We start from the raw sequence: 22,795 nt of genomic DNA, 5'->3' as shown, positions 1-22,795 counted from the left end.
ACTCGCACCCTTGCGGGGCAAGAGTAAGTGTCAATAACATGCTTGTTTCAAGCAGGGATACGCCCGATCGCCCTTCCGAGTAGGCATACTCTGTATGAGGCAGTCCTCCTTATCTTCTCCTGCCGTCTGCATCACGACTATTTAGCCGCAGACCCGGCCACCAGTTTACCATGCCCGACCTGGTAACAAGAAGAAATACCTTATATCCCGTGCGGTGTCACTTCGGTCGCCAGTCAGGTGAAAAGCCTCGTGGGCGAGGATGGTAGATTTCATTCAGGTTGAGACAGGACGGAGGCACGATGGGGACTGGTGAAATAATGTGGACGGTCGGGTTTTTTTTTTGTTAGTACATGCTAGATAAGCGACAGCAGCAGAAACCGCAACTGAGAATCATGAGTATCATACTCGAAGCTGAAGGTCTCGATCTTCCATTAGACTCCAAGCTCAACACCACACAACGCCGTAAGAACCGACGATACCGTCGACCCATGGGAATACCAATATGAGAAGAAACGGGGAAAAGAAAGGGGGCAACTAAAAGGGGAAAACAGGAAAAGAAAAAAGGACCAAACTCTCTCCCACCTCCGGTGCGGCACTCTAACAAATATAAAAGCTGGTCTGCTACGAGCATCGATACCCTGCTCGTTTCTCTTTCTCCCCAACAACCGTTTTGGATCCTTTTTTAATGCCATTTTGTGATCAAGAAGCTCAAAGCAACTTCAGTTGGGGAAAACTCCTATGCCAACATAATCCCAAAGAATGTATCCTCTCATGCGCGGCGTACGTTTATAATCAACCATGTCGCCCCTAAAAGCCGACATCGTCAAGTGCCAAGACCAAGCAAAAAGAATGCAGGCCACGGAACTCCCCACAGCAACCAGATCGTGACAAGGGTCATATGCGCCGGCCCAAGTCCATGGAAACAGCTCACACCTTGCGCCTCCTGATAAGACCCGCAAGGCGATTAAGACGGTGTACCAGAGTCTGGTACTCAGAATGTGCTTCGTGAAGCAGCGGGAGAGGCAAAAATGCGTTTAGCCCCGATCAGAAAAAAAAGTGATTTGCGCCCTTTCCTTATGCTAAAGCAGCATCACCGGACTGGGCCGGTGTAAGCCCCTCGTGTGATGAGACGAGCAGAGTAGTATCACAGCCCACGTCGGTGTAAAGAGTCGTGGGTTTCAACATTGATGACGAAGTCCCGTAAGACTCTCGCAGACGTCCGGGTCGATGGTGAATCAGTCCGCGCTTATCTCGCCGGTTCCTTCCATCCCGAACGATCCGGCGTTGAAATCAAAGCCCTGGTTGTCCCCGTCCTCGTGAAGGAATGAATCAAAGTCGAAATCGTTCAAGACGTCATTAGAGACCAGCGGATTGGTGAAGTCCATCCCGCTGAAGCTCATCATGTCAGCCGAGCTGTCCATGCCGAAGGAGCCGTTTTGTGCGTCGGGTTGCGGCTGACTAGCGACGGAGGTCGCTGGCGCAGGTGCCTGCCCAGCAGCTCCTTGCCCGTTCGGCGCGGTGCCGTTACCGGCCGCCCCAGCGTTGCCACCAGCTCCGCCGCCAGGAGCACCGCCAGCAGCACCGCCAGGCCCGGAAGTGCCAGTTCCACCACCGCCAGCCGAGGCACCCTGATTTTGGCTCGACTTGTTGAAACCTGGAGCGTTCGCGTTGACTGGTGTCATAGGCGTGGCCGGGGCGGGTGCCTCGCCGTCTTGGTTATTCTCCCCTGCAGGCGTGGCTCCCGAATTCAAGTTCGGATTAGCCTTCTTCTGCGTTGCAGCCTGTTTAGATAATGTCAGTAAATCCCATCGCAATCTCATGGATGATACCAGTCCGGAACGCACCTTATTCTTGGCAGCCTTCGTGTCCTTCTTTTTTGGCGCTGGCTTGTTAGCCTGCGAAGGGGTCGGCGGCGCGGCAGGCTGCTGGGGCGAGGATGTACTGGTCCTGTTGGCGTTGGCAGGGCCAGGAGCCGACGGTGGCGGCATGGCACGTTGCTGAGGAGTGCCCTGAACACCAGGACCTTGAGGGCCTGTGGGAACCATTTGTCCGTTAGGGCCTTGTTGCCACTGCATAGGGGGGTTGCCGGCCTGCTGCTGCTGCTGCTGCTGTTGTTGCTGCTGTTGTTGCTGCTGCCTGGCAGCCATCATCTGCTGAGGGTTCATCTGACCGTTGAAGGGTTGTTGACCAGGGTGGGAGCTAGGCGGGCGCATGCCGTTCATGTGGGGATTCGGAACCATATTCCCGCCCACGTTCTGCATGTCCTTATTGAAAAAGCTGGGTGCCATGTTCGGATCCATGGTGTTGGGCATGAAGTTCATCGGATTCGGCGAGCCACGCGACTGGGCCCCCTCAGGCAGCGGCGACGGGATCCCGGCGTTGTTCATCTGCGGGGTACCCCGTTTCATTTGGTCGGCTGGGTTCGGGGAGGCGCCGGCTCTGGCACCTTGAGGCGACGTCTCCGGGAAGGCTTGACCGTTCGGACCGGGCGGGGCTCCGGGACCGCCGGGACCTGCCGGACCGTCTCCCCTAGGAATGCCACCCATGTTGTCTTGCTCTTGACGAGCCATGAGGAGTCGCTTCTTATTCTGTTGTTCAAGAAGCATTAGCTGCATTTGATAGTCTTGCAGAGCGTGGTTACTTCCACCGCCAGCTTGGGGTCCGCCCGGAACGGGTCGCATGCCACCCGGTCCCATTTCCCCCGGATTATAAAATGCCGTCAGTGCGGCGGCCTGTTCGGGGTTCTGTGGCACCATTGGTGAACACTGAGCTTGAGGACCAGGGACATTAGGCATGGGCTTGTTCGGCATTTGGTTGGCCTGCTGCTGATGCAGATTGGCAGCGTAGGTGGCAATGGACTTTGCCTGAACAGCAGGTGGTTGGTTGGAAAACGTGCTGAACTGTTGAGGGGTCAGCTGTGCTGGGTTAATACCGTTTGTGAGAAGCATCTGCGTGGCTTGGGCTGCATTGGGAGCATTCCCCACCTGCTGCTGGCCTGGCACGCCCTGCTGCGGTCGACCGTTCGGCATCATCCCAGGCTGGTTGGGATTGAAGGGAGCGCCGTCTAGACGAGGCCGCTTGGATGGGGAAGGGGCATTTTCAGAAGATCCAGGCGATGCCGGCCGCTGGCGGTTTCCGTCCATGTCCGAGGGGTCTCTCTGCATTTGGTTCTGCTTGGCCTGGTGGAGCATCTGCATGGCTTGGGGACTGTAGGCGCAGAGGGTGACCGGGTTAGTATACTGATGACGGACATATATCAAAAACCCGGGCATCAAATTAGGGGTTAAGGGACTTACTTATTCTGATTGTTGGCCATGGCTGTCCGTGCAAGATTACCTTGCTTCATGTTCATCCCCATGCCACCAGCTTGCATGCTCCTCATCATGTGGTTCTGATATTGCTGTGGAGTGAGGCCCTCGGGACGCATTTGTCGCAACATCTCCTGCTGATTTTGGCGGAGCCGTGATTGATGCTGACAACTAGGTTAGCAAATGGCAAGGGCTTACATGAAGAAAGGGCAATCCAAAACACAGCCAGAGAAAAAGGGGGAGAGGCCTGCAAGAAAGGGATGATTTGGCTTACCTGGGTGTGGCTAACATACTGGGCAACCGGACCATTACCACCTTTGGCGCGTTGTGCATGGAAGATGTCCCAGAACAAGCAGAACCATTCGTAGAGAAAGGAGGTCTCGGAAGCGGGCATCGGCAGCTTGGGGGCAGGCAGGTCATCAGGGAGTTTGGTGTCGACGTCGTCTTTATTGTCGGTGTCCATGGCGTCGTCGCCAAGGCCATTTCCCAGCAAGTTCCCATTCTCATCGCGGCGGCGATTGAGGCCTTCTTTAAGAACGTTGACCTGCTGGTCGCTATTGAGTAGCGACCGCGCACAGTCGAACATATTGTTGCGGATGAAATATTCGTAGATATAGGTGTTTAGGAGCGTGCGCTGGCTCTCCGTAGGCATTTGCGTTTGCCGAGGGCCAGGAACACCGCCCTGGGGAGCGACGGCCCCATTATTCATCATGGGCATGGGAGCGCCAACCGGGCCGCCCATGGCGTTCATGTTGGGCATGTTTGGATTATTCATAGCTGGCCGCGATGCAGACAGATCGTCTGCCCGGCTGAGCTTACGTGTCGATGGCGGGCGACAAGACGATGGGATGGAGAAAATAGAAGTCGAAGAAGCAAGCGTCGTCGAGGTTGAGTTGGTGAGAAATCGTGGCTTGGTCGCGATACCGGATGCGTTGAAAAATTGAAAGATGTAGAAAAGGAGAAAGAAAGATGGAATCGGGAGGTATTTGGGGTAGGAGAGGATAGATATGTGGTACGAGGTATGGTGGAACACGCGGAGCGCTAACAAGTCGACGAAGCGCGGGACGTGTTCTACTGATGCCGGTAGTGGTGCTCCAAGCGCACAGTGAAAAGAACAACGACGCTAACAGTAACTTGGAGAATGACACGGCGAAAGGGGCGAGATAAATATAGTTGTCAAGAGTAGTTTGACTCTGGGGGCGAAAGAGTCTATTCGTATTGCGTGGAGCGTCGTTGCCAAAGTAAATTGGCTGTGGCTGCCGCCTCGTGTGTCAGCGATCGCGACAGGCGTTCTGGAGTCGACGATCCGGCACAGGTCGGGGTACTTCGTCGAGCTCCTCTCCAGCAACGCTACCTTGGTCGCTGGGGCAAATGCAAATGGACAACAAGCCCTGCAATGGTGTCGAAAACGTCAAAAGACGACCATGAGTGAGATCAGGGCAGCTCGTATTGACGCGGGTTGAAGAGATCCCGGCTTTCGGAGGGGGTAAAGAGAAGGATGGAAGGGGAGAGAGAGGAAGGATGATGGAGAACAACGAGTGGGAAAGGATGGGGCTGGGATTTTCCTAATTTTCGCCAGTACCGGATAAGGACGCTTGGGCTCGTTGGGGGGGAAGGGCCCTGAGGGTGCTAGAGAAGCTGGGAAAAGACTCTGGAATTGGGTGACGGCCGCCTGTTCGTCCCTACATCGCGACGTAGCGTGCGTGTATTCGTGAGAACAAAAGAACTTTTGAGAACGGCTGTTGCCTCAGGCATAAATTCATAAACGCACCCGCCAATAAGATATCAGAATACAAGGTACGTACTTTAAGTATACTTACCTTCGTTACCTTTTCCAACGAAACATATCTCGAGACACAGATTGGCGGTACAACCCCTCTGTAATACTTCGCAACTTGTCGCACCCTGATATGGTTGAACTATTGCGAGAGAACTACAGCGAATTCCCATTAGTATTATGATCACGGACAGAGTTGGCAATATGTCTAACGAGATTTTTAGCACTCATATCTACTTTGTAGCTCCCGAATGTCTGCGATAGTTCTTACCGTCTTAATATCGTCCAGAGGGACATCGGACCATAACCCCTTTTCCGCCTCCGATCTCCAAACTCAAATCTAGGAGTAGCGAATTGGATGAGAGTGCCCTGAGTGTGCGGTCGTGTCTCATCGGCCCATCACACGAATAGGCGGGGTATCTGTTGGAGGATAATACGATATCGCTATGTCATTGTTGAAGTACCGTAAGGTAGCTCGACTCACAGCGAAAATGCGGGTGGTTGTCTACCTCCATTACAAACATTACAAGGCTCTACCTAAGGTAGCCTTGTACTCTGAATATCAGGCATAACCTACTCCGGACCTACTTAGCTCCTGAGCCTCGGTAAGGCATCTTGCCGAATCACCAAGACTCCTGCATTGATAGATGCAAGGCATCCTGTATATTATCTGCCTCGCCCATACTGCGCTGAATTGCATCATTCAAAGGGCTTAGTATTTCGGGGATAGCTGCGGCGTATTCACCATGCGTTCTGTCTATGAAGATCCATGGTCCAGCTGTATGGCGCATCCAAGACGGGCATCTTGCCTCCTCCCTTGCCCCTTTCTTATGTTCCCCGGATTCGAGGATGAGTTGACACATCATGACATGCCAGCTCGTTGAGATGTCCCTTGCCATGCAGCCGACTTGAGATGATGATGCCATCTCAGAAGCCCTTCATATCGTTCGTGCAGCTATGCTTCTACCGTGCGCAGGGTGAACCATTGCTTTACCGTGGATCCCCTTGTAGCAGGTGCACAGCAAAGTCATCCCACGATCGCCAAATACGCAGGTAGGCCATGCCTTGTTCAATGAACTTGATAACAAGGCCGCTCTCCGCGCGCACAAGTACCGGTTGGTTCCAAGCCGTCAGACCCGGAAGAGCGTAGGTAAGAAGGCAGGGTGGCTCATCCGCTCACAAATAACTACCATCCCAAACAAATTCGGCTGAACGCGAACAGGGGCGATGCCTCGAGCAATAACTGTCTCCTTAGTCGTCTTCCGGGGGTAGCTCGTCGTCGATATAGCGAATCAGGGATACCCGCATCTCCGTCGTATCGTTGCCCTTCAGGACGTCGCTGATGAAGTGAGCCTCCACCTGCATCTGAACCATCTCCAAGGCGCCCCGTAGCACGCCGCAGAAGATGTTCGAATACCACAACTCATCTTGTGCCCGTCCATCGTCGGGCAGCTCGACAAAATCCGCAAGCGGGTTCTCATCAAACACCAGCGAGAACTGCTTGTTGTCCGACGTCCAGTTGGTTACGTGCGGTGTGATGTTGAGAAAAATCTTGAACCCGACCTGTATACAGCTGCCCTGTCAGTAACCCGAACGCAGCTCGGCCGAGAGGGCTAGCTTTGGGACAGTGGCAAAGCAACAAACCCTCGCAATGGCATCAGCCGTCTCCCTGAAATTAGAGCATCGCTTCATCGTGTTGGACTTGGCGAGATAGTCTTCGATTAACCGCAAACCAATGTTGTATCCCATTCTATCGAGCTGCTTGTTCACTTCGACATAATCTCCGTCAAAATCCTTGCATAGCTGTGCCACGATCGTTCCGTAGGTGAGAGTCACGAGTTCCGCGTTGACTTTGTCGATCCGGGTCCTAGCCGATTACGATTAGACTTGTTTTGTCGAATGGATCTAGATAGCACACTCCAAGGGGATCAGGTCTTACTTCCATATCCTAGCCTTGCGTCAGTGATTCCAGATTTCCTAAGGATGGCGAGGGAGGCTGCTGGTTCAGGGGCACGTCTGGGGTACATACTCCTCGCCGAGGCGAGAGGCCTTATTTGCGGCCATGGTGGGAATGCAGCCGTGTCTGCGGAAGAGATTCCGCCGGCTGGTGTATAGGGTGCAGCCAGGTCAAGCTGCAAATAGCACACTGTAATCACAACCGTCTGATGGTGAAGTCCACCAAAAGGCCACAAGGACAAAGAGGTTCCTGGCTGTTGTACGAAGCAATTGGATAAGCAATCCAAGTTGGGTCAGAGAATCATGTGACATTCAAGGGAAAGCATGAAGTATGTACATACCCGTACTCACTAAGGTACGTACCTACCCTTACCTTAACCCCCAGCTGCCCCACAAGTAGAGATACTTTATGTCATTATCCACTAGGTATGCAAGTACTGATTTTTGATGATAGCTTCAAGGAAAACGGGAGCTTCCACAACTACCTACTCCGTATACACCACGAACCGATGCCAGCCGATCAACAGCACTTCCTCACTCCCGATATTCAACCAGCTCGCATATACAGAAACCGATTTAAATCGAACCGAACCGCTGCCTACAAAACTCACGTCATTCAAATCGCCCCAAATCGCAATCATGTCAGCCGAGAAGCGACCTGCGTCCGATGACCCCGGCGCGGGGCAGATGATCGTGAAGCGACAGAATGTCGGCTCATCCGCAGGAGCTCTAGCGAGGCTCAATGCTTCGGGGAACAGCAGTGCGTTGGTTCAAGCGGTAAGCGTCTGTTACTGCATGTCTACGGGGGTCAATCATTTGACGATGATGTGTTCTAGGCTCCCCGAACTAGCGGCCTCCAGGCTCCAGTAATGGAGCTGTCTGGCCACTCAGGCGAGATCTTCGCGGCCAAGTTTGACCCGACGGGCAACTTCATCGCGTCTGGTTCCATGGACAGGAGCATTTGTAAGTGGCGGAACGTATACCTTTCGAGCATCGCGCCTTGATAGCTGACTTCGTGGTACTTCCTAGTGCTCTGGAGAACGTACGGCGATTGCGAGAACTACGGCATACTCAATGGCCACCGAGGAGCAGTGCTTGACCTTCAATGGTCACGAGATTCGAAGATTCTGTTTTCCGCCTCGGCCGACACGCACCTGGCCAGTTGGGACCTCGACAACGGCACGAGAATACGTAGATACGTCGGGCACGAGGAGATCGTCAACTGCATGGACATCAGTCGCCGGGGCGAAGAGCTCCTCGTCAGTGGCAGTGATGACGGGTCCATAGGGCTCTGGGATCCAAGGACGAAGCACGCCGCGGACTACATTCAGACCGACTTCCCCGTCACGGCGGTGGCCATGTCGGAAGCGGGAAATGAGGCTTACTCGGGCGGTATCGACAACGACATCAAAGTGTGGGATTTGCGCAAGAAGGCTGTGGTATACTCCATGCTCGGACATCAGGACACCGTGACGTCTTTGCGGGTGTCGCCAGACGCACAGTCCCTGCTTTCATACTCCATGGATTCGACGGCTCGCACATGGGATATCCGTCCGTTTGCTCCAACGGAGCGGCAAATTCGGACATTCGACGGGGCGTCTATGGGACTAGAGAAGAACCTTATCCGTGCAAGCTGGGACGCGGCTGGCAAGAGCATCGCTGTAGGCTCAGGAGACGGCACAGTCACTGTGTGGTCGAGTGATACCGGCAAGCTCATGTATAAGCTTCCGGGCCACAAGGGCACTGTCAACTGTGCCGAGTTTGCCCCCGGTAATGAACCAATACGTGAGTTGAATTCCCGCGTTTCCCCTCCTTGCTTTCGTTGAACACTACTGACGATAGGGCCAGTTTTATCCGCCTCGTCTGATCGCAACATGTTGCTTGGAGAGCTACGGTGATTTGGCATGCTGCCTCTTACTTGGGGTTCTTCCATAGGATGACATGGGACCCATAATTCCGAGGTGAACCTTAGCATGTCGAGAGCAGGGGAACCCAGATCCATTTCGCCAATTCGCCGTATCTAAAAGCTTGTTTCTTGGCCATGACCCCATTGTGAGGTCAAAAATCCCCGCTGCAGTTCTCAAAATACAAGGGCGCCACCCATGGCAGGAGCACATGAAGGGCTCATATTGGTGGCATCTGGCTTGCTGCATGCAAGTGTGGTCACTTCATTTTTCAAAAGTGCCGCGAACGACTCCCAGCGACTCCCAGACATGAACGAGGAATATATGGACTCGTTATAGAAACTAATGGACGCGAATAAGAGCTGGAATTCATCACCGACTGGCTGAGATTGCCGACAGCACGCGAGGACGGCTAGGTGATCAAATCTTGATGGATTGGATGAGAGTCTCGTGGCTGCGAATGTTGTTGAATGATACCCTTTTTGAGGATGAAAAAGCCGTGGACTAGAGTGTATGTATTATGTGGTTTGATGCTGCAGGGGACGTGAAGGTAGTCTCTCCGCGGCATAATAAGTGGCCTATGTTAAACGGAAACTGGATGTAACATTCAAGGTTCTGTCTCTGGGTAGCCGTTGATGGAATGAACTGCAGTTCCACTTGCGCCTCGAATCGCACCACTATCCCAATCCGCATCAAGAGTCTCAGAGGACGGACGTATTGCTGTCCTCTTCTTCCGAGTTTCTCATCTTGGAATTCATTTTCTGGTTAATTAGTGGCGGGCTATTGTCAAATATGACGGAGTTGCGGTTTAATGCCTGCAAGTTCTTTCGACCTCCATTGGCGCTCGAAGTCGCGTGGTTCAGGAATGCGACAACCAATAGGGCCGTGCCGAAGTCCTTGTTAGTGAATGTTTTAGAGTTCTGGGTCTCGCTTATCCGTACTCCCAGCTACTTCCTTATACCTAGCCAACATATACGTTGTATCAGTATGTCCTCTATAAGGTAAGGGGGCCGACCAGATTACAAGCTCTCAATAAACACATCTCCTTTTCTGAAGCCGGTATTTTGTCAAGTGATATCACGAGAATTGGACTTTGAGAATCTAAGAAACAGTAATGAGTGAATGAAGCTTTGATGCTCATCGCTGTATTCGTACTGGTACGGAACAAGGTGCTGTCACGGGGGATACCTATCAGTACTTTCGTACCTGGGTAGGTACTTAAATATGACAAGGGACTGCCGGGACCTGGACCTGGAGCGGGGACCGCACCCCATCTGAAACATGGTCCTGACGTCCAGTTTTCCATCCCCGGGCCCCGTACTTTCACCCACGAACCATCATTGGCTTTCTGCCCTGTGTCGTGCAACAACTCAGGGCCTATGCTTTGTCGGAAACAGTCGTGCTCTGCTGGGGCGCGTCTCGTATCGCTCGGCCTCTCTCTCCTGATGAGAAGCTCAAAGTCATATTGAATTGGTAACTGGTGTGGAAGGTGATCTCAGGTATGGATAGGTGGGAGTCTCGAGTCCCTACGCCTACAAAGTAATTAATGACTTCACCTCGATGCTACTTTACGTTGTAGTCTTCCTAAAAACAGACCCGTCCATACGAAGTGTCCATCCGTCTTGTTCGAGCTTGTGGTATTACCCCCGGTCATCCAACTGGAACAAGGGCGCCGATAGCTCAATGCATTGGTAAACTCATTGCATACCTGTCTTGGTTGTTGTTCTATTGTCCTTCGTTAAAGTCCCATCCATCCTTTTCTCGTCTTTTTCGATAGCTTCCCCTGATCTCTGCCCGAATTATCATTTCGACTCCAGATCTCTCCCTCCTTAGTGCTCCCTTTGGGGTAAACACCAACACCAACAACCACGAGGATCGCGTTCCACATCCACTCCCTATACAAGGGTTTTGATGTGGCACCCCTCCTTCCCGTATTCTTCCACGAGGGCACTGTGCGTCGATAACGTTCTCTTCTTTTATTCCGACCTTTCCTTCACCGGGTTCTGGAAATCCAATCCGCTCCTTGCTTCTAGGCCTCTGGGTGGCTCTTCTCTGATGCAGGCATCCGACACCTAATTAGCAACATTCATTTTCGCCCTGTCGCTACCTCCCCCCTTCTTTACTCAGGCAGCAACTCTGTTCCCAATTCGGGTCACACCAAAGAACGCTCCACATCCTATCGATTACCAAGGGTAAGGACGTGGCGGGGACGCGGTTATATACACTCTATCTTGGGGTATAACCTCTCAGGTTCCGCATCAACAAGCTGCGTGGTGAACGCGCTACTCGTCTAACCAGACGGGCCAGCACCGTCTCTCGAGACGCCTGGGACTCCCACCCTAAGACTCAATCACCGACCGACTGCCTATTCTGCCTACCTGGCGCTTCTTATTCATAATGGATTCCTTTCTCCCTCGACGACGGCCGGAATGGCTAGCTAGACGGGCCGGTGAGCAACAGCCAAGTCCAGATTCACTCGATGCCACGGGACCCGGCGAGCTCCCACCACAGCCCGAAATGCAACAGTCCACCCGTCACCCGCGTCTCTTCTCCGTCGGCCTCCCGACACCGTTCACTAGACGACTGGCTCGCAGTAACCCCGCCGACGATGCGGATGTTGAGAGCGGTGGCGCTGACGAGAGCCCCAAAACACCGCGTTTCAACCTTAGACGACCGAACACCTACCTCCCCTTCTCGCAGTTTTTGAGATCGCGAGTACACGAATCCTCGACCGATAGCGCTACCGCTCCCGTCTACTCTGCGACAAGACCACCCAGAAACCATGACGCTCCGAACGCTACCGTGCCGGGCTCGGGGATTCTTCCAGTTCCCGAACCGGTAGCGGCATCCTCAGTTGGCCGAGTTGCCTCGCTGAGCTCGGAAGAGCCGCCAAATTCCACTCATGACCGGCGTCGAACACGAAGGAGGCTGGTCAGGGCTGCCGAACAAGGTCAAGGCGGGGCCACAAACCATCCCAAGCGCTTCCTTTTCTGCTTGCCCCGGGTTGCCTCGCGAAGAGTACAGTCCATGATACTTCAATGCTTCATTTCGGGCCTATTTATGACTCTTCTCCTGTCCGTCTGTAAGTTGTGACGCCGTTGCCCCGCTTCCCAAGCTCTCTCCCCTTCTCCCTGATCTCTTCTCCCCCCTTAATCTGACAAGGACTTTTCTAACGCGCTCCCCCTCCCCGATCCACAGACCTCGCCTTGCAATTCACTGGCCGAATCCGCACCAGCGAGTTTACAGTACTTCTCGTCATGACCATCATTTTCTCAGCTATCTTCTTCTGTTATGCCCTATTTCGCCTCTTCACGCTGGTTGCACGGCCGGAATCCCGCGACGGTAACCGCTCACGCTCACGGGGCGGGTTCGTCCCCGCGCAGCCGATCCGTGTCGTCCTAGCCCGTGATCATGAAGATCTCGAAGGGCAAACCGATAACCCTATGACCAGGGTAAAGCCGCCACCGTACGGTGCATGGCGGCAGAGCGTGGTACGTTCCCGATCCAGTTTGACTGTCTCGAGGACACCATTGTTGTATCTAGCTACAACAGATCTGGAAGTCATCTATTTTACTTGATTTTCGTTCGTACATTTTGGGACTAACTGAGACTCTTTTCACCTCGTATAGAGGATAGATCCGAACCGCTTCTTCTGGCAGCGCAACCCCGATATCCAGGGGGGCGACACGTCCCAATTGTCTCCCGAGAACAGGAACGGGTACCGGCCGCCTTCGTATGCGTCGGATGATGGCGTCAGCTACGTGGTGGACGCACGCCCTCGGTCCATGGCTCCTACTGCAGTCATGGATATACCACTGCCAGTTCACCAGCCGGAAGCGGGGAGAACAAACGGACGGCCAGCACCATGATGCGATGATAGGATGAAAAGGTTTTGTGGGGTTTTCAAGGCGGCCGCTTTAATATAACTGGGCATCGAAAACAGTCACCATCTCCTCGAGTTACAAGGCGGGGGCGGTCCTTCAGCGTTGAATCTGCGTCTACAGGCAGCTTATGCGAGAGAAACTCAGATTCCGTAATATTTAAGGGCATAAGAGCAACGCTATGCAACGCAGGGGTGCTATATATTATCCCGTCCGGACGGGATTTGTACCAGAGCTTCTCCCGGTAGACGGGGAGTGTGACAAGCAAATGTAGGATTAGATGGACGGGAAATTCAAATGAGACCTGTGAGCCTGCACGGTCGGGGAATACCACGGTAACAACTTGACGAGGCTGACGTCGACATTTAGTACTGGGAAAGGAGTTGAGAAGCGTTCGTATCCGAACGGGGCCGAAGTACGCAGTCGAAAGGTTGAGGATGTCTGCAGCAGATATAGAGTGAGCTTCAGTTTCAGAGACCGGAAAGAATAAGAAAAAGAAAAAAGTAAAAAGAAAAAAAACCTGCCAAAGGAGCAGCTCGAACATACCCACCAAGTCCAACAGACACTGCGACCTTGGGCTCTAGAGGCTTTCCGTCCACCCCGATAGCCTTTTTGATGTTGAAAGCCGCCATCAGAGTGGCCGTGAAGATGTAAACTGAGGCCAATGCGAGGAAGTTGCCTGGACATTTCCGCCTTCCGAAGCCAAAGTTGGCCGGTGGATAGGGTTCACCGCGAAGATACCGGTCCGGGTCGAAGACATGAGGATCTTGGTACACCGCTGGGTCGGTAAGTATGGCCGTGGCGTTGGCAAAGACGATGGAACCCTTGGGGATAAACATGCCGCGGTAAACGTCGTCCCGGAGGCTCTTGTGGGGGATGATAAGCGGGTTCAGGGGAAGACATCGCATCACCTCGTTGATGAAGCGTTCAAGGTAAGGGAGGTGTGGCCTGTCGTCAAAACCAGGAAGCCGACCTCTACCTACGACGAGGTCGAGCTCTTGTTGGATGCGGCGCTGTGTATCGGGATACTTCGTCAGGAAGAGGATGCAGCTCTGCACGGCGCTCCAGGTTGTGTTGCCGCCAGCAATGAAGATGGCACCGGTAGCGCCCTTGATATCCGCCAGTGTTAGCTCTTGTGCTATACCAGCTGACTGGTCTTTGACCAATCTTTCTATATGCGTCTTCATGAAGGAGGGAGCGGCCGTGCCCGCCTCTATGTCCTTCAAGTTGGCATTCCAAGGGTAGTCATGGACCGCTTGGATGACCGGCCTACTTCGACGTGCATGACGAAGTGACGGGGATATATTGATGCAGTCGGGCAGGTATCGTGCGAGGGGAAACAGATCGACAAGCGCTGAGCCAGGGGTGCCACCTCCTGTGGTGGCATCGTTGGCAGCGCGGGACAAGTCACAGTACGGAGAGTTCTTGTATTGGATCTCCTGGCCGAAAGCGATACGGAAGATGATACTGGTGCTCATGAGGAGGGTGATATCTTTCCAGTCGGCAGGATTCGAAAGCAAGGATCGAACGGCTTTGCGAGCCTCGAAGAGCTGGGCGGGGCGGAACACCTTGATGTTGGATGATGAAAATGTTTGGTGGAAGAGGCGGCGATGAAGTTTGCACCTCGAATCCCATCTAAGAAAGGTCAGAGTGAGACCCCATCCCATTCTAATTTTTTTTTTTTTTTGCAAGAGACGTCAGCATGGACGTTCCTTTGTCCTTTAGTCCAGAACGACATGGTCGTCGTCTAGGATATGAGCGTGAAGGCACATACACCTCGAAAAGTCTGAACCTCGGTCGGTCACAGTAGATGAATCCGCGGCGGTCAAGAAGATCAGTGGCGGCCTGAGCGCTGTTGAGGCAGATAATGTGCTGGCCAAGGACCTCGGTGTGGATGACATCGGAGCCTACCTTTGGGTGAGCGTTCTGCTCATGCAGAGACATTATGATTGTGATATACAACTGCACAAGGCCAACATACCGTACTCTTCCCCCCATCGCATATAGTCTATTTCTGGGCGTTCCGCGCTGACTTGTCCAAGATTGCCTACGAGGAGCTTCCCAGGCGGACCAGGAGGAAAGGGACACGAGGTCTTGCTTTTTGAACTGCGTCGAAAGGAGAGATACAGAACCCATAGCGCGAAGGCATAGGCCATTAAAGTCGGCGATAATCCTGCGACTAGTGACATAGTCGGTGACCAGTGAAGAAGTACGGGCACGGGACGAGAAGGATAGACTTCTAATCCGGATGAGGCTTTCAGGGGGGGCGGATGGGATGATCGCGAACGAAGGGCGATACGAGGTACCTCAATAAGACAAGGCCCTGAAGACGATATATGTATGACACTCCCTTTGCCATGGAGGAATCCGTGCTAGCAATACCTTTTCCACAGGTGAAGCCAAGGAAGTCACTGGGGGTCAGAAGACCTTCCTTGTGTCTGGAAACCAAGAGGATCCAGAGGTAAGACCGACCAGGCCTGAACCTTCCTGCACATTGTCAGCATGATGTGATTCGAATACTATGAGTGCAGGACGACGAGATAAAAGGGGTGGGGGTGCAATGAAAGGGGGTTGGATCTGGAAGGAGAGCCAAAGTACCGGACCGCACTGATGGGAAGGATGGTTAAGGAGGCTGAGTGACTTGGAGTAGGGGATGATTACGAAAAAGGTTAGATGAGGGGCACATGACAAGGCCGGCGGGTAGATGACATTTTGGCTACCTACGGAATTCTTGAGCCCAAGCGGGCCCATATCCATACGACTAGGCCTGGGTAGGCTTATTTACTATCCGTAGTCCGCCCAGGGCGAATACTTCAAGTACCTTGAGATGCGGTATTCACATTTATTAAGTGAGGTACTCGGTTAAAAACACCCGAGGTATTAACTACGGGGTAGGAGGAAGCACGAGGGTGGAGGAGGTGGAGGGATAAGAAGATAGAATCGTGGTAAACCATACCAGGACTGCTAGTGATAGGGAAGAAGCCAGCCTCAGCTTTCGATATCTAGCTTCCTCCACAACTCTTGATAGTGGAGCCGGACTGGTGTAGGATATATCTTGCAAGTCTGGGGCCCCGAAAGAATGGCCGCGAGGACATATCGTCTCGCGTCCGGCGGCACTGTAGCTGGCATGTACGAAAGGACAGGGCGAATGGGTCATGATATCTGCTGGGCTTATACATACTTGCATATTCACCTTGCATATACGACCTACACCACCTTGGGTTGTGTTTACAGTCATCCCTATAGGTGCGCAGATCGGACCCAAGGGTGAGGTTTGACGTCGTGGATGATGGGACCCGTGTCATGCATCTCACATTGAGATGCGGCGTCGATTCTCCTGGCCTATCCACCTCGGTATCTAGATTCTACCGTTGCCATGGCTTACATTTTGGTGGCGTTTCTGATCTAGCCTACCGTTACCCACATAGACGTTTGTCATACTTGGAGTCTATGGAATCTGGTTTTCCTTAAGTCTCCTTCAACGTTCAAATCGCAAGTCTCTTACATCACGAGTAAGCTTCTTGCCTAGTGGGGCCCTAATATATTTGCCATTCTCATGACGCCGTGTATAAACCGGGGATTCATGATCAGCCAACGATGGATCTTAAGCAGCTCTAGGGGAGATCCACTAGCCGAGGGCCGGTTGTATCGAATCCAAAATAACAAGAACTACAATAGAGGTGACGCGATTCCGAGTAACAGGGACGGTGTAACCCACCTAACCGAGGCGGGGACATGTAACCCTCATGACTCGAGGTTGGATGGCTACTACCCAGGAATGACTACCTTGGTCGTATGTAGGGCGAGGGAAGGCGATGCTTGCTAGGAAGGAAGGAAGCTAGGTACGGTAGGTAGGAAGGTAGGTGGGTTGGGTGTCCCTTCCTCGAACAGCACTGGAACAACATCCGGTAGGTATTTCATCGTGACCTCTTATCATTGCTATTTCCCACTCACTTTCGACCATTGCGAATACAACCCACGCATGACGTACGGCAATTGCAATTCCGAACGCTACAAGGTACCGACGTTCAACGAAGAAAGCACTGTTCCCTGCTTACCCCGTATGTGGAGCAAGTATCTCAAGGGCCCCCTCCCCCCTCTCACCTTCCTGTTGCAATCGCACCAACGAATAAGACCGTTGGTCGCTTTGGTCTTGCTGGTCTGGTGTGGGCAGAAACACTGATACGTCCACGTAGCAAATGTGTATGGTAAGGTAAGGTAAGGTAAGGTAAGGTAAGGTATTCGGCATTATCCATCGAGGACTCTTATCCATCCCCCATTCTCCCATCCATCACGGCCACCAGACCCCGTCCTGCTGCCCTCGCCCTGCCGCCCCCTCTCTGCATCTCATATGGCCCTCCCACCATCTTTTCCTCGCCCCTCTCCTCTGTTATCCATCTCCATCTTTCTCCCGGGCGGGACGGCTAGAGCGGAACGGCCAGGGCGGGAAGGTCGTTACCTTATAGCTCGGGGCGTATCATCGAGAATGCCCCGTGGCATGAGCCTGGCTTGACTCGGAGCCACGAGAATACCCCTCGCTACCGTCGGCTGACTCGACGAGGCATATAGGTACCCTTCGGATGACGACTTCAAGGCCATTCCCCATCCACCCTCCACAGACTCCAATATATCACAGACAGGCGAGGGGCATGCCGTACTTTTCAACGGTCCGCGTGCATGATCGATCATTGGCGCCAACCCAAGGCGTGTAGGAATATCTGAACGCCCGGCCGATTACGCGCCAACACCTTTTTTTTTTCTTTTTTCTTTTTTTTTTCTCCTTTTCCCCCCTTCCCCCCCTTTTCCCCCCACTCTTTCTTTGCTTTCTTTCGGTCCTGTTCAAGATCACGTCGCCCCTGGAGTCCCAAGGCTCTGGCACCCGGGGCCTCGCAAACGCAATGTTGGAGCCCAAACTTTTGGATCTGGGGGGTTGTTTTTGGCCATACTTCTGCAGCTGCATCGCTTCCACCATCGTGCGCACCATCACCGTCAACTGCAGAATCTGGCCCCCAATCCCTGCATCCCAATGGTCACGAGTTCCTCTTGCCATTGAAAGGAATTCGACGACCCTTGTCTCTGCCGACTGCGACAGTATATCTTCTTTCGTGCCGTTCCCACGTGGAGTATGATATCTGTGTTGCGCCCTTGCGCCTGGATGTCGCCCCATCATGTGTGTGACATGCATCCAATCCATGCATGTGGTACGGAGTACATTCGAAGGGGAACACGTCCTCCGCTTATCCACACAACCTACCTCGTACTGGCAGAACTCCGTCACGTGGGTTTGTGGGACTTGCGAATGGCAGTGGCCCACTACCTTAGGTATTGTGGATGGGTAGCACTCGGCACAAAGTTGGTTACCGACGACGTGTGTATTCCGTACGGAGTACATACATCGCATGAGGTCAGGCGGCGTCGTGATATCGACGTGGGGTTGGCTGAGCCTTGTCAGTTCCTCGCCTTTCGACGTCCCGTCCCGATATCTGATTTTCGGCCGCGACCTGCATGCCAATCTTGCATCGAAAGGAGCTCCAGGGGCCCGGAGTGTTTGAGTGTTATTGTCGGGCTCGACTGTGCCTCGGGTGTCTCAATCTTCCTTCGAGTCTCCGGGGTTGCAGGTATTGAGGCCTTTCGTCATCATCATCGGTTGGACGGCTAGGATCTGGCTGTGCTTTTCTGTCGAATGTCGAACTGTACTGACGCTGACACTGACAGCAGAGCTTCTACGCTCTTTACTGTGTTGCTCTCTGCAAAGTTTAATGCCCCGTATAGAGTAGCTAGCTGTCGATGCGTGGTTTGCTGCTTGCCATCTCGATGAAGACCGGAACTGACCCGCTTATCTTATTCCACCCACGCTGTCTCATCGGCTTCGAAACAAAAAGGAGACCACTACGAACATCTGTCCCCTGTCATTCCGCTTCCCCCCACATGCACCCCTGTTTCTGTCGTGGCGCAAAGCCAACGAGCTTCACTCGCTTCGAATCAACGGCGACGCGAGATGCAGCCAAAAAAGTGCGTGCATTAATTAATTCATGACGAATATCCGCACGAAGGACGGAGAACAAATGGCTTGTGTATCCGTACAAAAGTACGGATACGTACGCACCGCACTCAACCCTGCCTGCCTGTCAACCCCTGCCCCCATTCCATCTCGGCTCAAGCCGCCTTAAGCGAGCGAACTGAGTGTCCAAATGGTTCCCTAAGGTGTCTATTCAGCCAATTATGACCTTTCTGCCGCTTGCTGGGACACGTTCTTGGCCGCGCTTCTCTTCGTCGGGTGGGCTGTGTGTTGGGTTGCCCCGGGCTCAGTTTTGCTGCGTGTCCCCCCACTTCTCTCTATTCATACCAACTTCTTGACCCACGAGTTCTCCATTGAACGCAAGTCCGAGTCCGAGAAACCCACCGCCCACCGGCAAGGAGATGGACCTTGACGAGGACGTCGACCCAAAGCCGAATCCCGCAACGCTCGACTTCAACAGCACCCGGAGTGCCAGTTACGATGCTGGGCTGATTCACACCCCCGAAGCTGCCGAGCCGGGCGAAATCGGAGTGACGCCTGGAAGCCAGAACGACGGTGCTAAACCTCCCATCCGGCGCAGAGCTCCCATCGCTTGTCGGAGGTGTGTTTGTCCCTCCCTCCCTGCTCTTACTTTCGTAGTCTTTCTCTCTCTCTCTCTCTCTCTCTCTCTCTCTCTCTCTCTGTGTGTGTGTGTGTGTGTGCCCGACTGGACGGGAGACGAATCACTAGTATTGTATTCCGCTTAAGTGTGCTGAGACAAAAAATCGGCCAGATGCCGTCGCCTGAGGAGCAAATGCATTCATGAGAAGGCCAGCCCGCCGTGTAAAGCGTGTGAAGAAGCAGGGCTGGGTCCTGCCGATTGGTAACTTGCCTCCTCTACCACACTTTGCCCTCTCTCCTCGCCAGGCCCATGCTCAACTGCTCTGACTGGCACCCATCATCAGCGTTTTCCCAGCTCGCGGTCAGCCTGACCATGATCGTCAGTACCGCCATCCCCGAACGAGGGTGGAAAAGACAGCCAAGCGAGACCCGAATAAGGTCCGGCGTGACGTCTTGGATGCGCCCATCTCACGTCAACCCACAGCACCTCCTACATGGCCGCAGCCTGCCGACGACTGGGATCTTCTCCCACCATTACCGGAGGTCATCGATGCCGTCCGCCTCTTCACGCGGAAGTACTTCCAGCTGGGCTTTATTCCGAAGGACCTCTTCCCGCAGCGTCTTCACCGGGATCACCGCTCTGTCAGCGTGTTTCTTATCCTTAGCATCCTGAGCATCTCGGCCCGGTTCTCACCGTCGCTCGCCAAGCGATATGAGGGAGAGATCAAAGCTGCAGATTATTTCATGGAACAGGCCAGCGGCCTGGCCTTGAGGGAACTGTATCAGGAGCCGACGCTTGAGAGGTGCCAGGCCTTTTATCTCTTGAGCATTGCGCAGCAGGGTAGCGGCTACCGAAACAAGAGTTATGTGAGCATGTCCTGTCGTCCCGCCTCACCCGAAGATCCTATCACGACTGACTATGAAGTAAGATTAACTTGGGTATCGCGACGAGATTGGCCCTGTTGATGCATCTTCACAGGGAAGAGACTTACGTACTATCTAACAACGCAACCAAGGAGGAAATTATTAATGCGGAGTCTGCCCGTCGGACCTTGGTGAGTCTTGGGGAACTACTGCCAACTTGGTCTGGGCTGAGCTAACCAACCATATGGTGAAGTGGATGCTTCATAGTTAGTAGCCCGGGAACCGTGTCTGAGGCCATGTAAGATGCAGGAAACGCAACTGACGTGTTTCAAGGCCAGGACAATTTGCACTGCGGAACAAAGTCTCCTACATCGCTTGCTGCCAGCGACATCACTTGCCTGCTTCCGTGTGCCGAGGAAGAATTTGCGGATGGACGACAGCCTCGGTACCGCGCTGCCCTGGAGGATACCCCCCCAGCGCGTGACGACGAAAGACTTATCCACCAGCCGAATCGCTCTTTATTTGCGACCTTGATTCAGGCACATTACTACTGGGGGAAAGTGGCCAGGGAAGCCACCGTATCAGCTAAAAGTCCTGCTCCATGGGAAGATTCCAGCGACTTCGCCGTTATGGCCCGAAAGCTGGAAGTGTGGGAACAGAAGCTCCCAGCAGGCCATCGCTGGAATCACGATCTTCTGCTGGAATACAAGGAAGCTGGTGAAGACCTGGTAAGAAGACCCAACTCACTCAGTGTGCGAACACTTCCTTCTTACACATGTCAGTCCTAACAAAAGCTACCTTAGGCTTACATGAATGTCACTATGATGACCAAGCTATGCAACATCGTCTTGCGAAGACCATATCTCGACGAGTACGCCTCTTGCCCTTACCCCTCCCCCCTTAGCCTACGGAAATGGCCGAATAAGTTAACGAGCTCACCTCACCCCATAGAGTCATTCATCCTAACGTCGAGGACCCCCAACGTCGTTTCTTTTTTGCGCACATGTCTGACGATCTCTTTCGCAATGTCCGTGATCTATACCAGCAGATCAATGTCCACTTCTCGGCACATGGGAAGGACAAGAGCGTTGGGGCTCAAATTGCTGTTCGTCTTATACCCCAGCCCCCTTTTTGCTTCCCCCTCTCTCTTTTGAGCATAACATGCATGGTAGACGATCGCACTAACGAGTTGCAGTCGTTCTGCGTGTACAGCTGTGGGTTATTCTCGACGTATCTGTGCAAGTATAAGAAACAAAGTATGTTCGCATCCCACGTTCTGAGATGGAAAAGTCGGATGATTGACTCGGTCAAGTTTGCTCCGATATGTCTATTATCAGGGAAGGCCCCAACATGCTTCAGCGTTGCATGAGCATTCTCATAGATTCCAAAGAGGTCTGGCCCCTTGCGTCAAGGTGGCTTGAGTCACTGGAACAGTTCTCCAGAGACCCCAAAGCGGCTGTCATGAGCCTGGAGCGCGGAATGGCTGATGGCGTACGTGATAATTGCACCGCATGATCCCTTTGTCCATGATCCGGACTCTCCCTTTCTCCTCCCAGATCCCCCAGGGGGCCCTCTACCTTTGCACAGCTAACGTCGGACTCTTCAGAATGACCGTGCTCTGCGTTCGATCCGGACAATACAAACCTCGTCATTCTCTAGGGACTCCGTCATACCGCCTTTGGCCTCTGATTTAGCCACACTTGGATATCCTAGCCAACCCTCACTACGACGCAGCTCACACGTCGAATCCGACGCCTCTTCTAATCTGCGCTCTTCCTCACCATACCTGCACCCAACGCTGTCTGATTCAGCCGTCTCTATTAGCAAGTTGAATGGGCAACAACATACCTCCCCTTCCACTACCATGCCGGCGGAACATCAGAGACATTTATTACATTCGGGCCCAATGTCCCTTCCCCAACCTCGCCAGGATTTACATGGCATAACAAATCAACCATCAACGTCCCAACAACTCCCTGCACCGCGGCAGGAGCAGCTTTATTATTCCGTTCAAACGTCTCAACATTCCCAGCCGTCCTATCCTTCGCAAATGTATCCAACGCAGCATGCAACCTGCGCTCAACCTCAACCGTTTCCCATTAGTATGCTTGTTCAGCCTCCTTTTGACCAATCCAACCAACAACACCCTAGGCCCTCTCAGCAGACGGTACAGACTCTGCAAGCTTTCTCTCCTCACCCGAATGCGGTCCCTATGACCCATGCAGCGAACCCGAATTCACTCGCTATTTCCCAATTGCAACAACACGGTCATCAATATGACGCAACGCCGAGCTCCTGGGGTGTCCCAGCCACCTCCACTTTGACCACGCTCGGCCCAGGTACTGACGGCTTCGAAACCGAGCTGGTGAAATGGTCCGGCGAGGGCGCCGAAGCGGGAAATTGGGCAACCCATGGAGTCGGGATGATTTCGTACTGAAGGCCGTGTACTATAAAGTAGGGGCTATCCGAGCTATTTTCTATCCTGC

The 22,795-nt window shown here is 53.3% G+C and overlaps 8 protein-coding genes across 8 annotated transcripts; 3 read left to right on the top strand and 5 right to left on the bottom strand.

Annotated features, from left to right (window-relative positions):
• Positions 1-933: 933 nt before the first annotated feature.
• On the bottom strand, positions 934-4,401 carry SODALDRAFT_107911 (hypothetical protein). The gene is made up of 4 exons (XM_028606514.1): positions 3,583-4,401; positions 3,297-3,472; positions 1,845-3,207; positions 934-1,781 (listed from the first exon to the last, which is right to left on the bottom strand). The coding sequence occupies exons 1-4, from the start codon at positions 4,081-4,083 to the stop codon at positions 1,236-1,238; spliced, it is 2,586 nt and encodes an 861-aa protein (XP_028468726.1). The 5' UTR covers positions 4,084-4,401; the 3' UTR covers positions 934-1,235.
• Positions 4,402-6,336: 1,935 nt separating this feature from the next.
• On the bottom strand, positions 6,337-6,954 carry SODALDRAFT_272676 (trafficking protein particle complex subunit 3; the record flags this gene model as incomplete). The annotated part of the gene is made up of 2 exons (XM_028607849.1): positions 6,337-6,648; positions 6,730-6,954. Coding segments are annotated over 2 exons (537 nt in total), but the record flags the coding sequence as incomplete, so codon positions are not given.
• A 726-nt stretch (positions 6,955-7,680) lies between these two features.
• SODALDRAFT_272913 (WD repeat-containing protein) lies at positions 7,681-8,939 on the top strand (the record flags this gene model as incomplete). Its single annotated transcript, XM_028607866.1, has 4 exons — positions 7,681-7,818; positions 7,878-8,004; positions 8,071-8,826; positions 8,890-8,939. 4 exons carry the CDS (start codon positions 7,681-7,683, stop codon positions 8,937-8,939), a joined length of 1,071 nt encoding a protein of 356 aa, XP_028468724.1.
• A 182-nt stretch (positions 8,940-9,121) lies between these two features.
• Positions 9,122-10,599, bottom strand: SODALDRAFT_356937 (hypothetical protein; the record flags this gene model as incomplete). Its single annotated transcript, XM_028613952.1, has 6 exons — positions 9,122-9,399; positions 9,551-9,691; positions 9,778-9,841; positions 10,182-10,219; positions 10,281-10,422; positions 10,552-10,599. 6 exons carry the CDS (start codon positions 10,597-10,599, stop codon positions 9,122-9,124), a joined length of 711 nt encoding a protein of 236 aa, XP_028468723.1.
• An 863-nt stretch (positions 10,600-11,462) lies between these two features.
• On the top strand, positions 11,463-12,814 carry SODALDRAFT_322176 (hypothetical protein; the record flags this gene model as incomplete). The annotated part of the gene is made up of 3 exons (XM_028609688.1): positions 11,463-12,027; positions 12,144-12,436; positions 12,575-12,814. 3 exons carry the CDS (start codon positions 11,463-11,465, stop codon positions 12,812-12,814), a joined length of 1,098 nt encoding a protein of 365 aa, XP_028468722.1.
• Positions 12,815-13,080: 266 nt separating this feature from the next.
• On the bottom strand, positions 13,081-14,982 carry SODALDRAFT_307402 (cytochrome P450 1A2; the record flags this gene model as incomplete). The annotated part of the gene is made up of 4 exons (XM_028609065.1): positions 13,081-13,267; positions 13,373-14,494; positions 14,601-14,733; positions 14,808-14,982. The coding sequence occupies 4 exons, from the start codon at positions 14,980-14,982 to the stop codon at positions 13,192-13,194; spliced, it is 1,506 nt and encodes a 501-aa protein (XP_028468721.1). The 3' UTR covers positions 13,081-13,191.
• A 2,303-nt stretch (positions 14,983-17,285) lies between these two features.
• On the bottom strand, positions 17,286-18,420 carry SODALDRAFT_107807 (hypothetical protein). Its single transcript, XM_028606513.1, has one exon. The coding sequence runs from the start codon at positions 18,225-18,227 to the stop codon at positions 17,457-17,459; it is 771 nt and encodes a 256-aa protein (XP_028468720.1). The 5' UTR covers positions 18,228-18,420; the 3' UTR covers positions 17,286-17,456.
• Positions 18,421-19,246: 826 nt separating this feature from the next.
• Positions 19,247-22,746, top strand: SODALDRAFT_343122 (hypothetical protein; the record flags this gene model as incomplete). Its single annotated transcript, XM_028613112.1, has 13 exons — positions 19,247-19,319; positions 19,377-19,446; positions 19,618-19,707; positions 19,790-20,312; positions 20,375-20,500; positions 20,563-20,575; positions 20,643-21,037; positions 21,113-21,180; positions 21,261-21,414; positions 21,505-21,565; positions 21,622-21,800; positions 21,916-22,050; positions 22,240-22,746. 13 exons carry the CDS (start codon positions 19,247-19,249, stop codon positions 22,744-22,746), a joined length of 2,394 nt encoding a protein of 797 aa, XP_028468719.1.
• Positions 22,747-22,795: the final 49 nt, after the last annotated feature.

The sequence above is a fragment of the Sodiomyces alkalinus genome (assembly GCF_003711515.1).
Source record: "Sodiomyces alkalinus F11 unplaced genomic scaffold SODALscaffold_2, whole genome shotgun sequence".
Taxonomy (NCBI): Eukaryota; Fungi; Ascomycota; class Sordariomycetes; order Glomerellales; family Plectosphaerellaceae; genus Sodiomyces; species Sodiomyces alkalinus.
The sequence above is the reverse complement of the archived record's forward strand: the minus strand, read 5'-3'. Positions and strand labels throughout refer to the sequence as shown.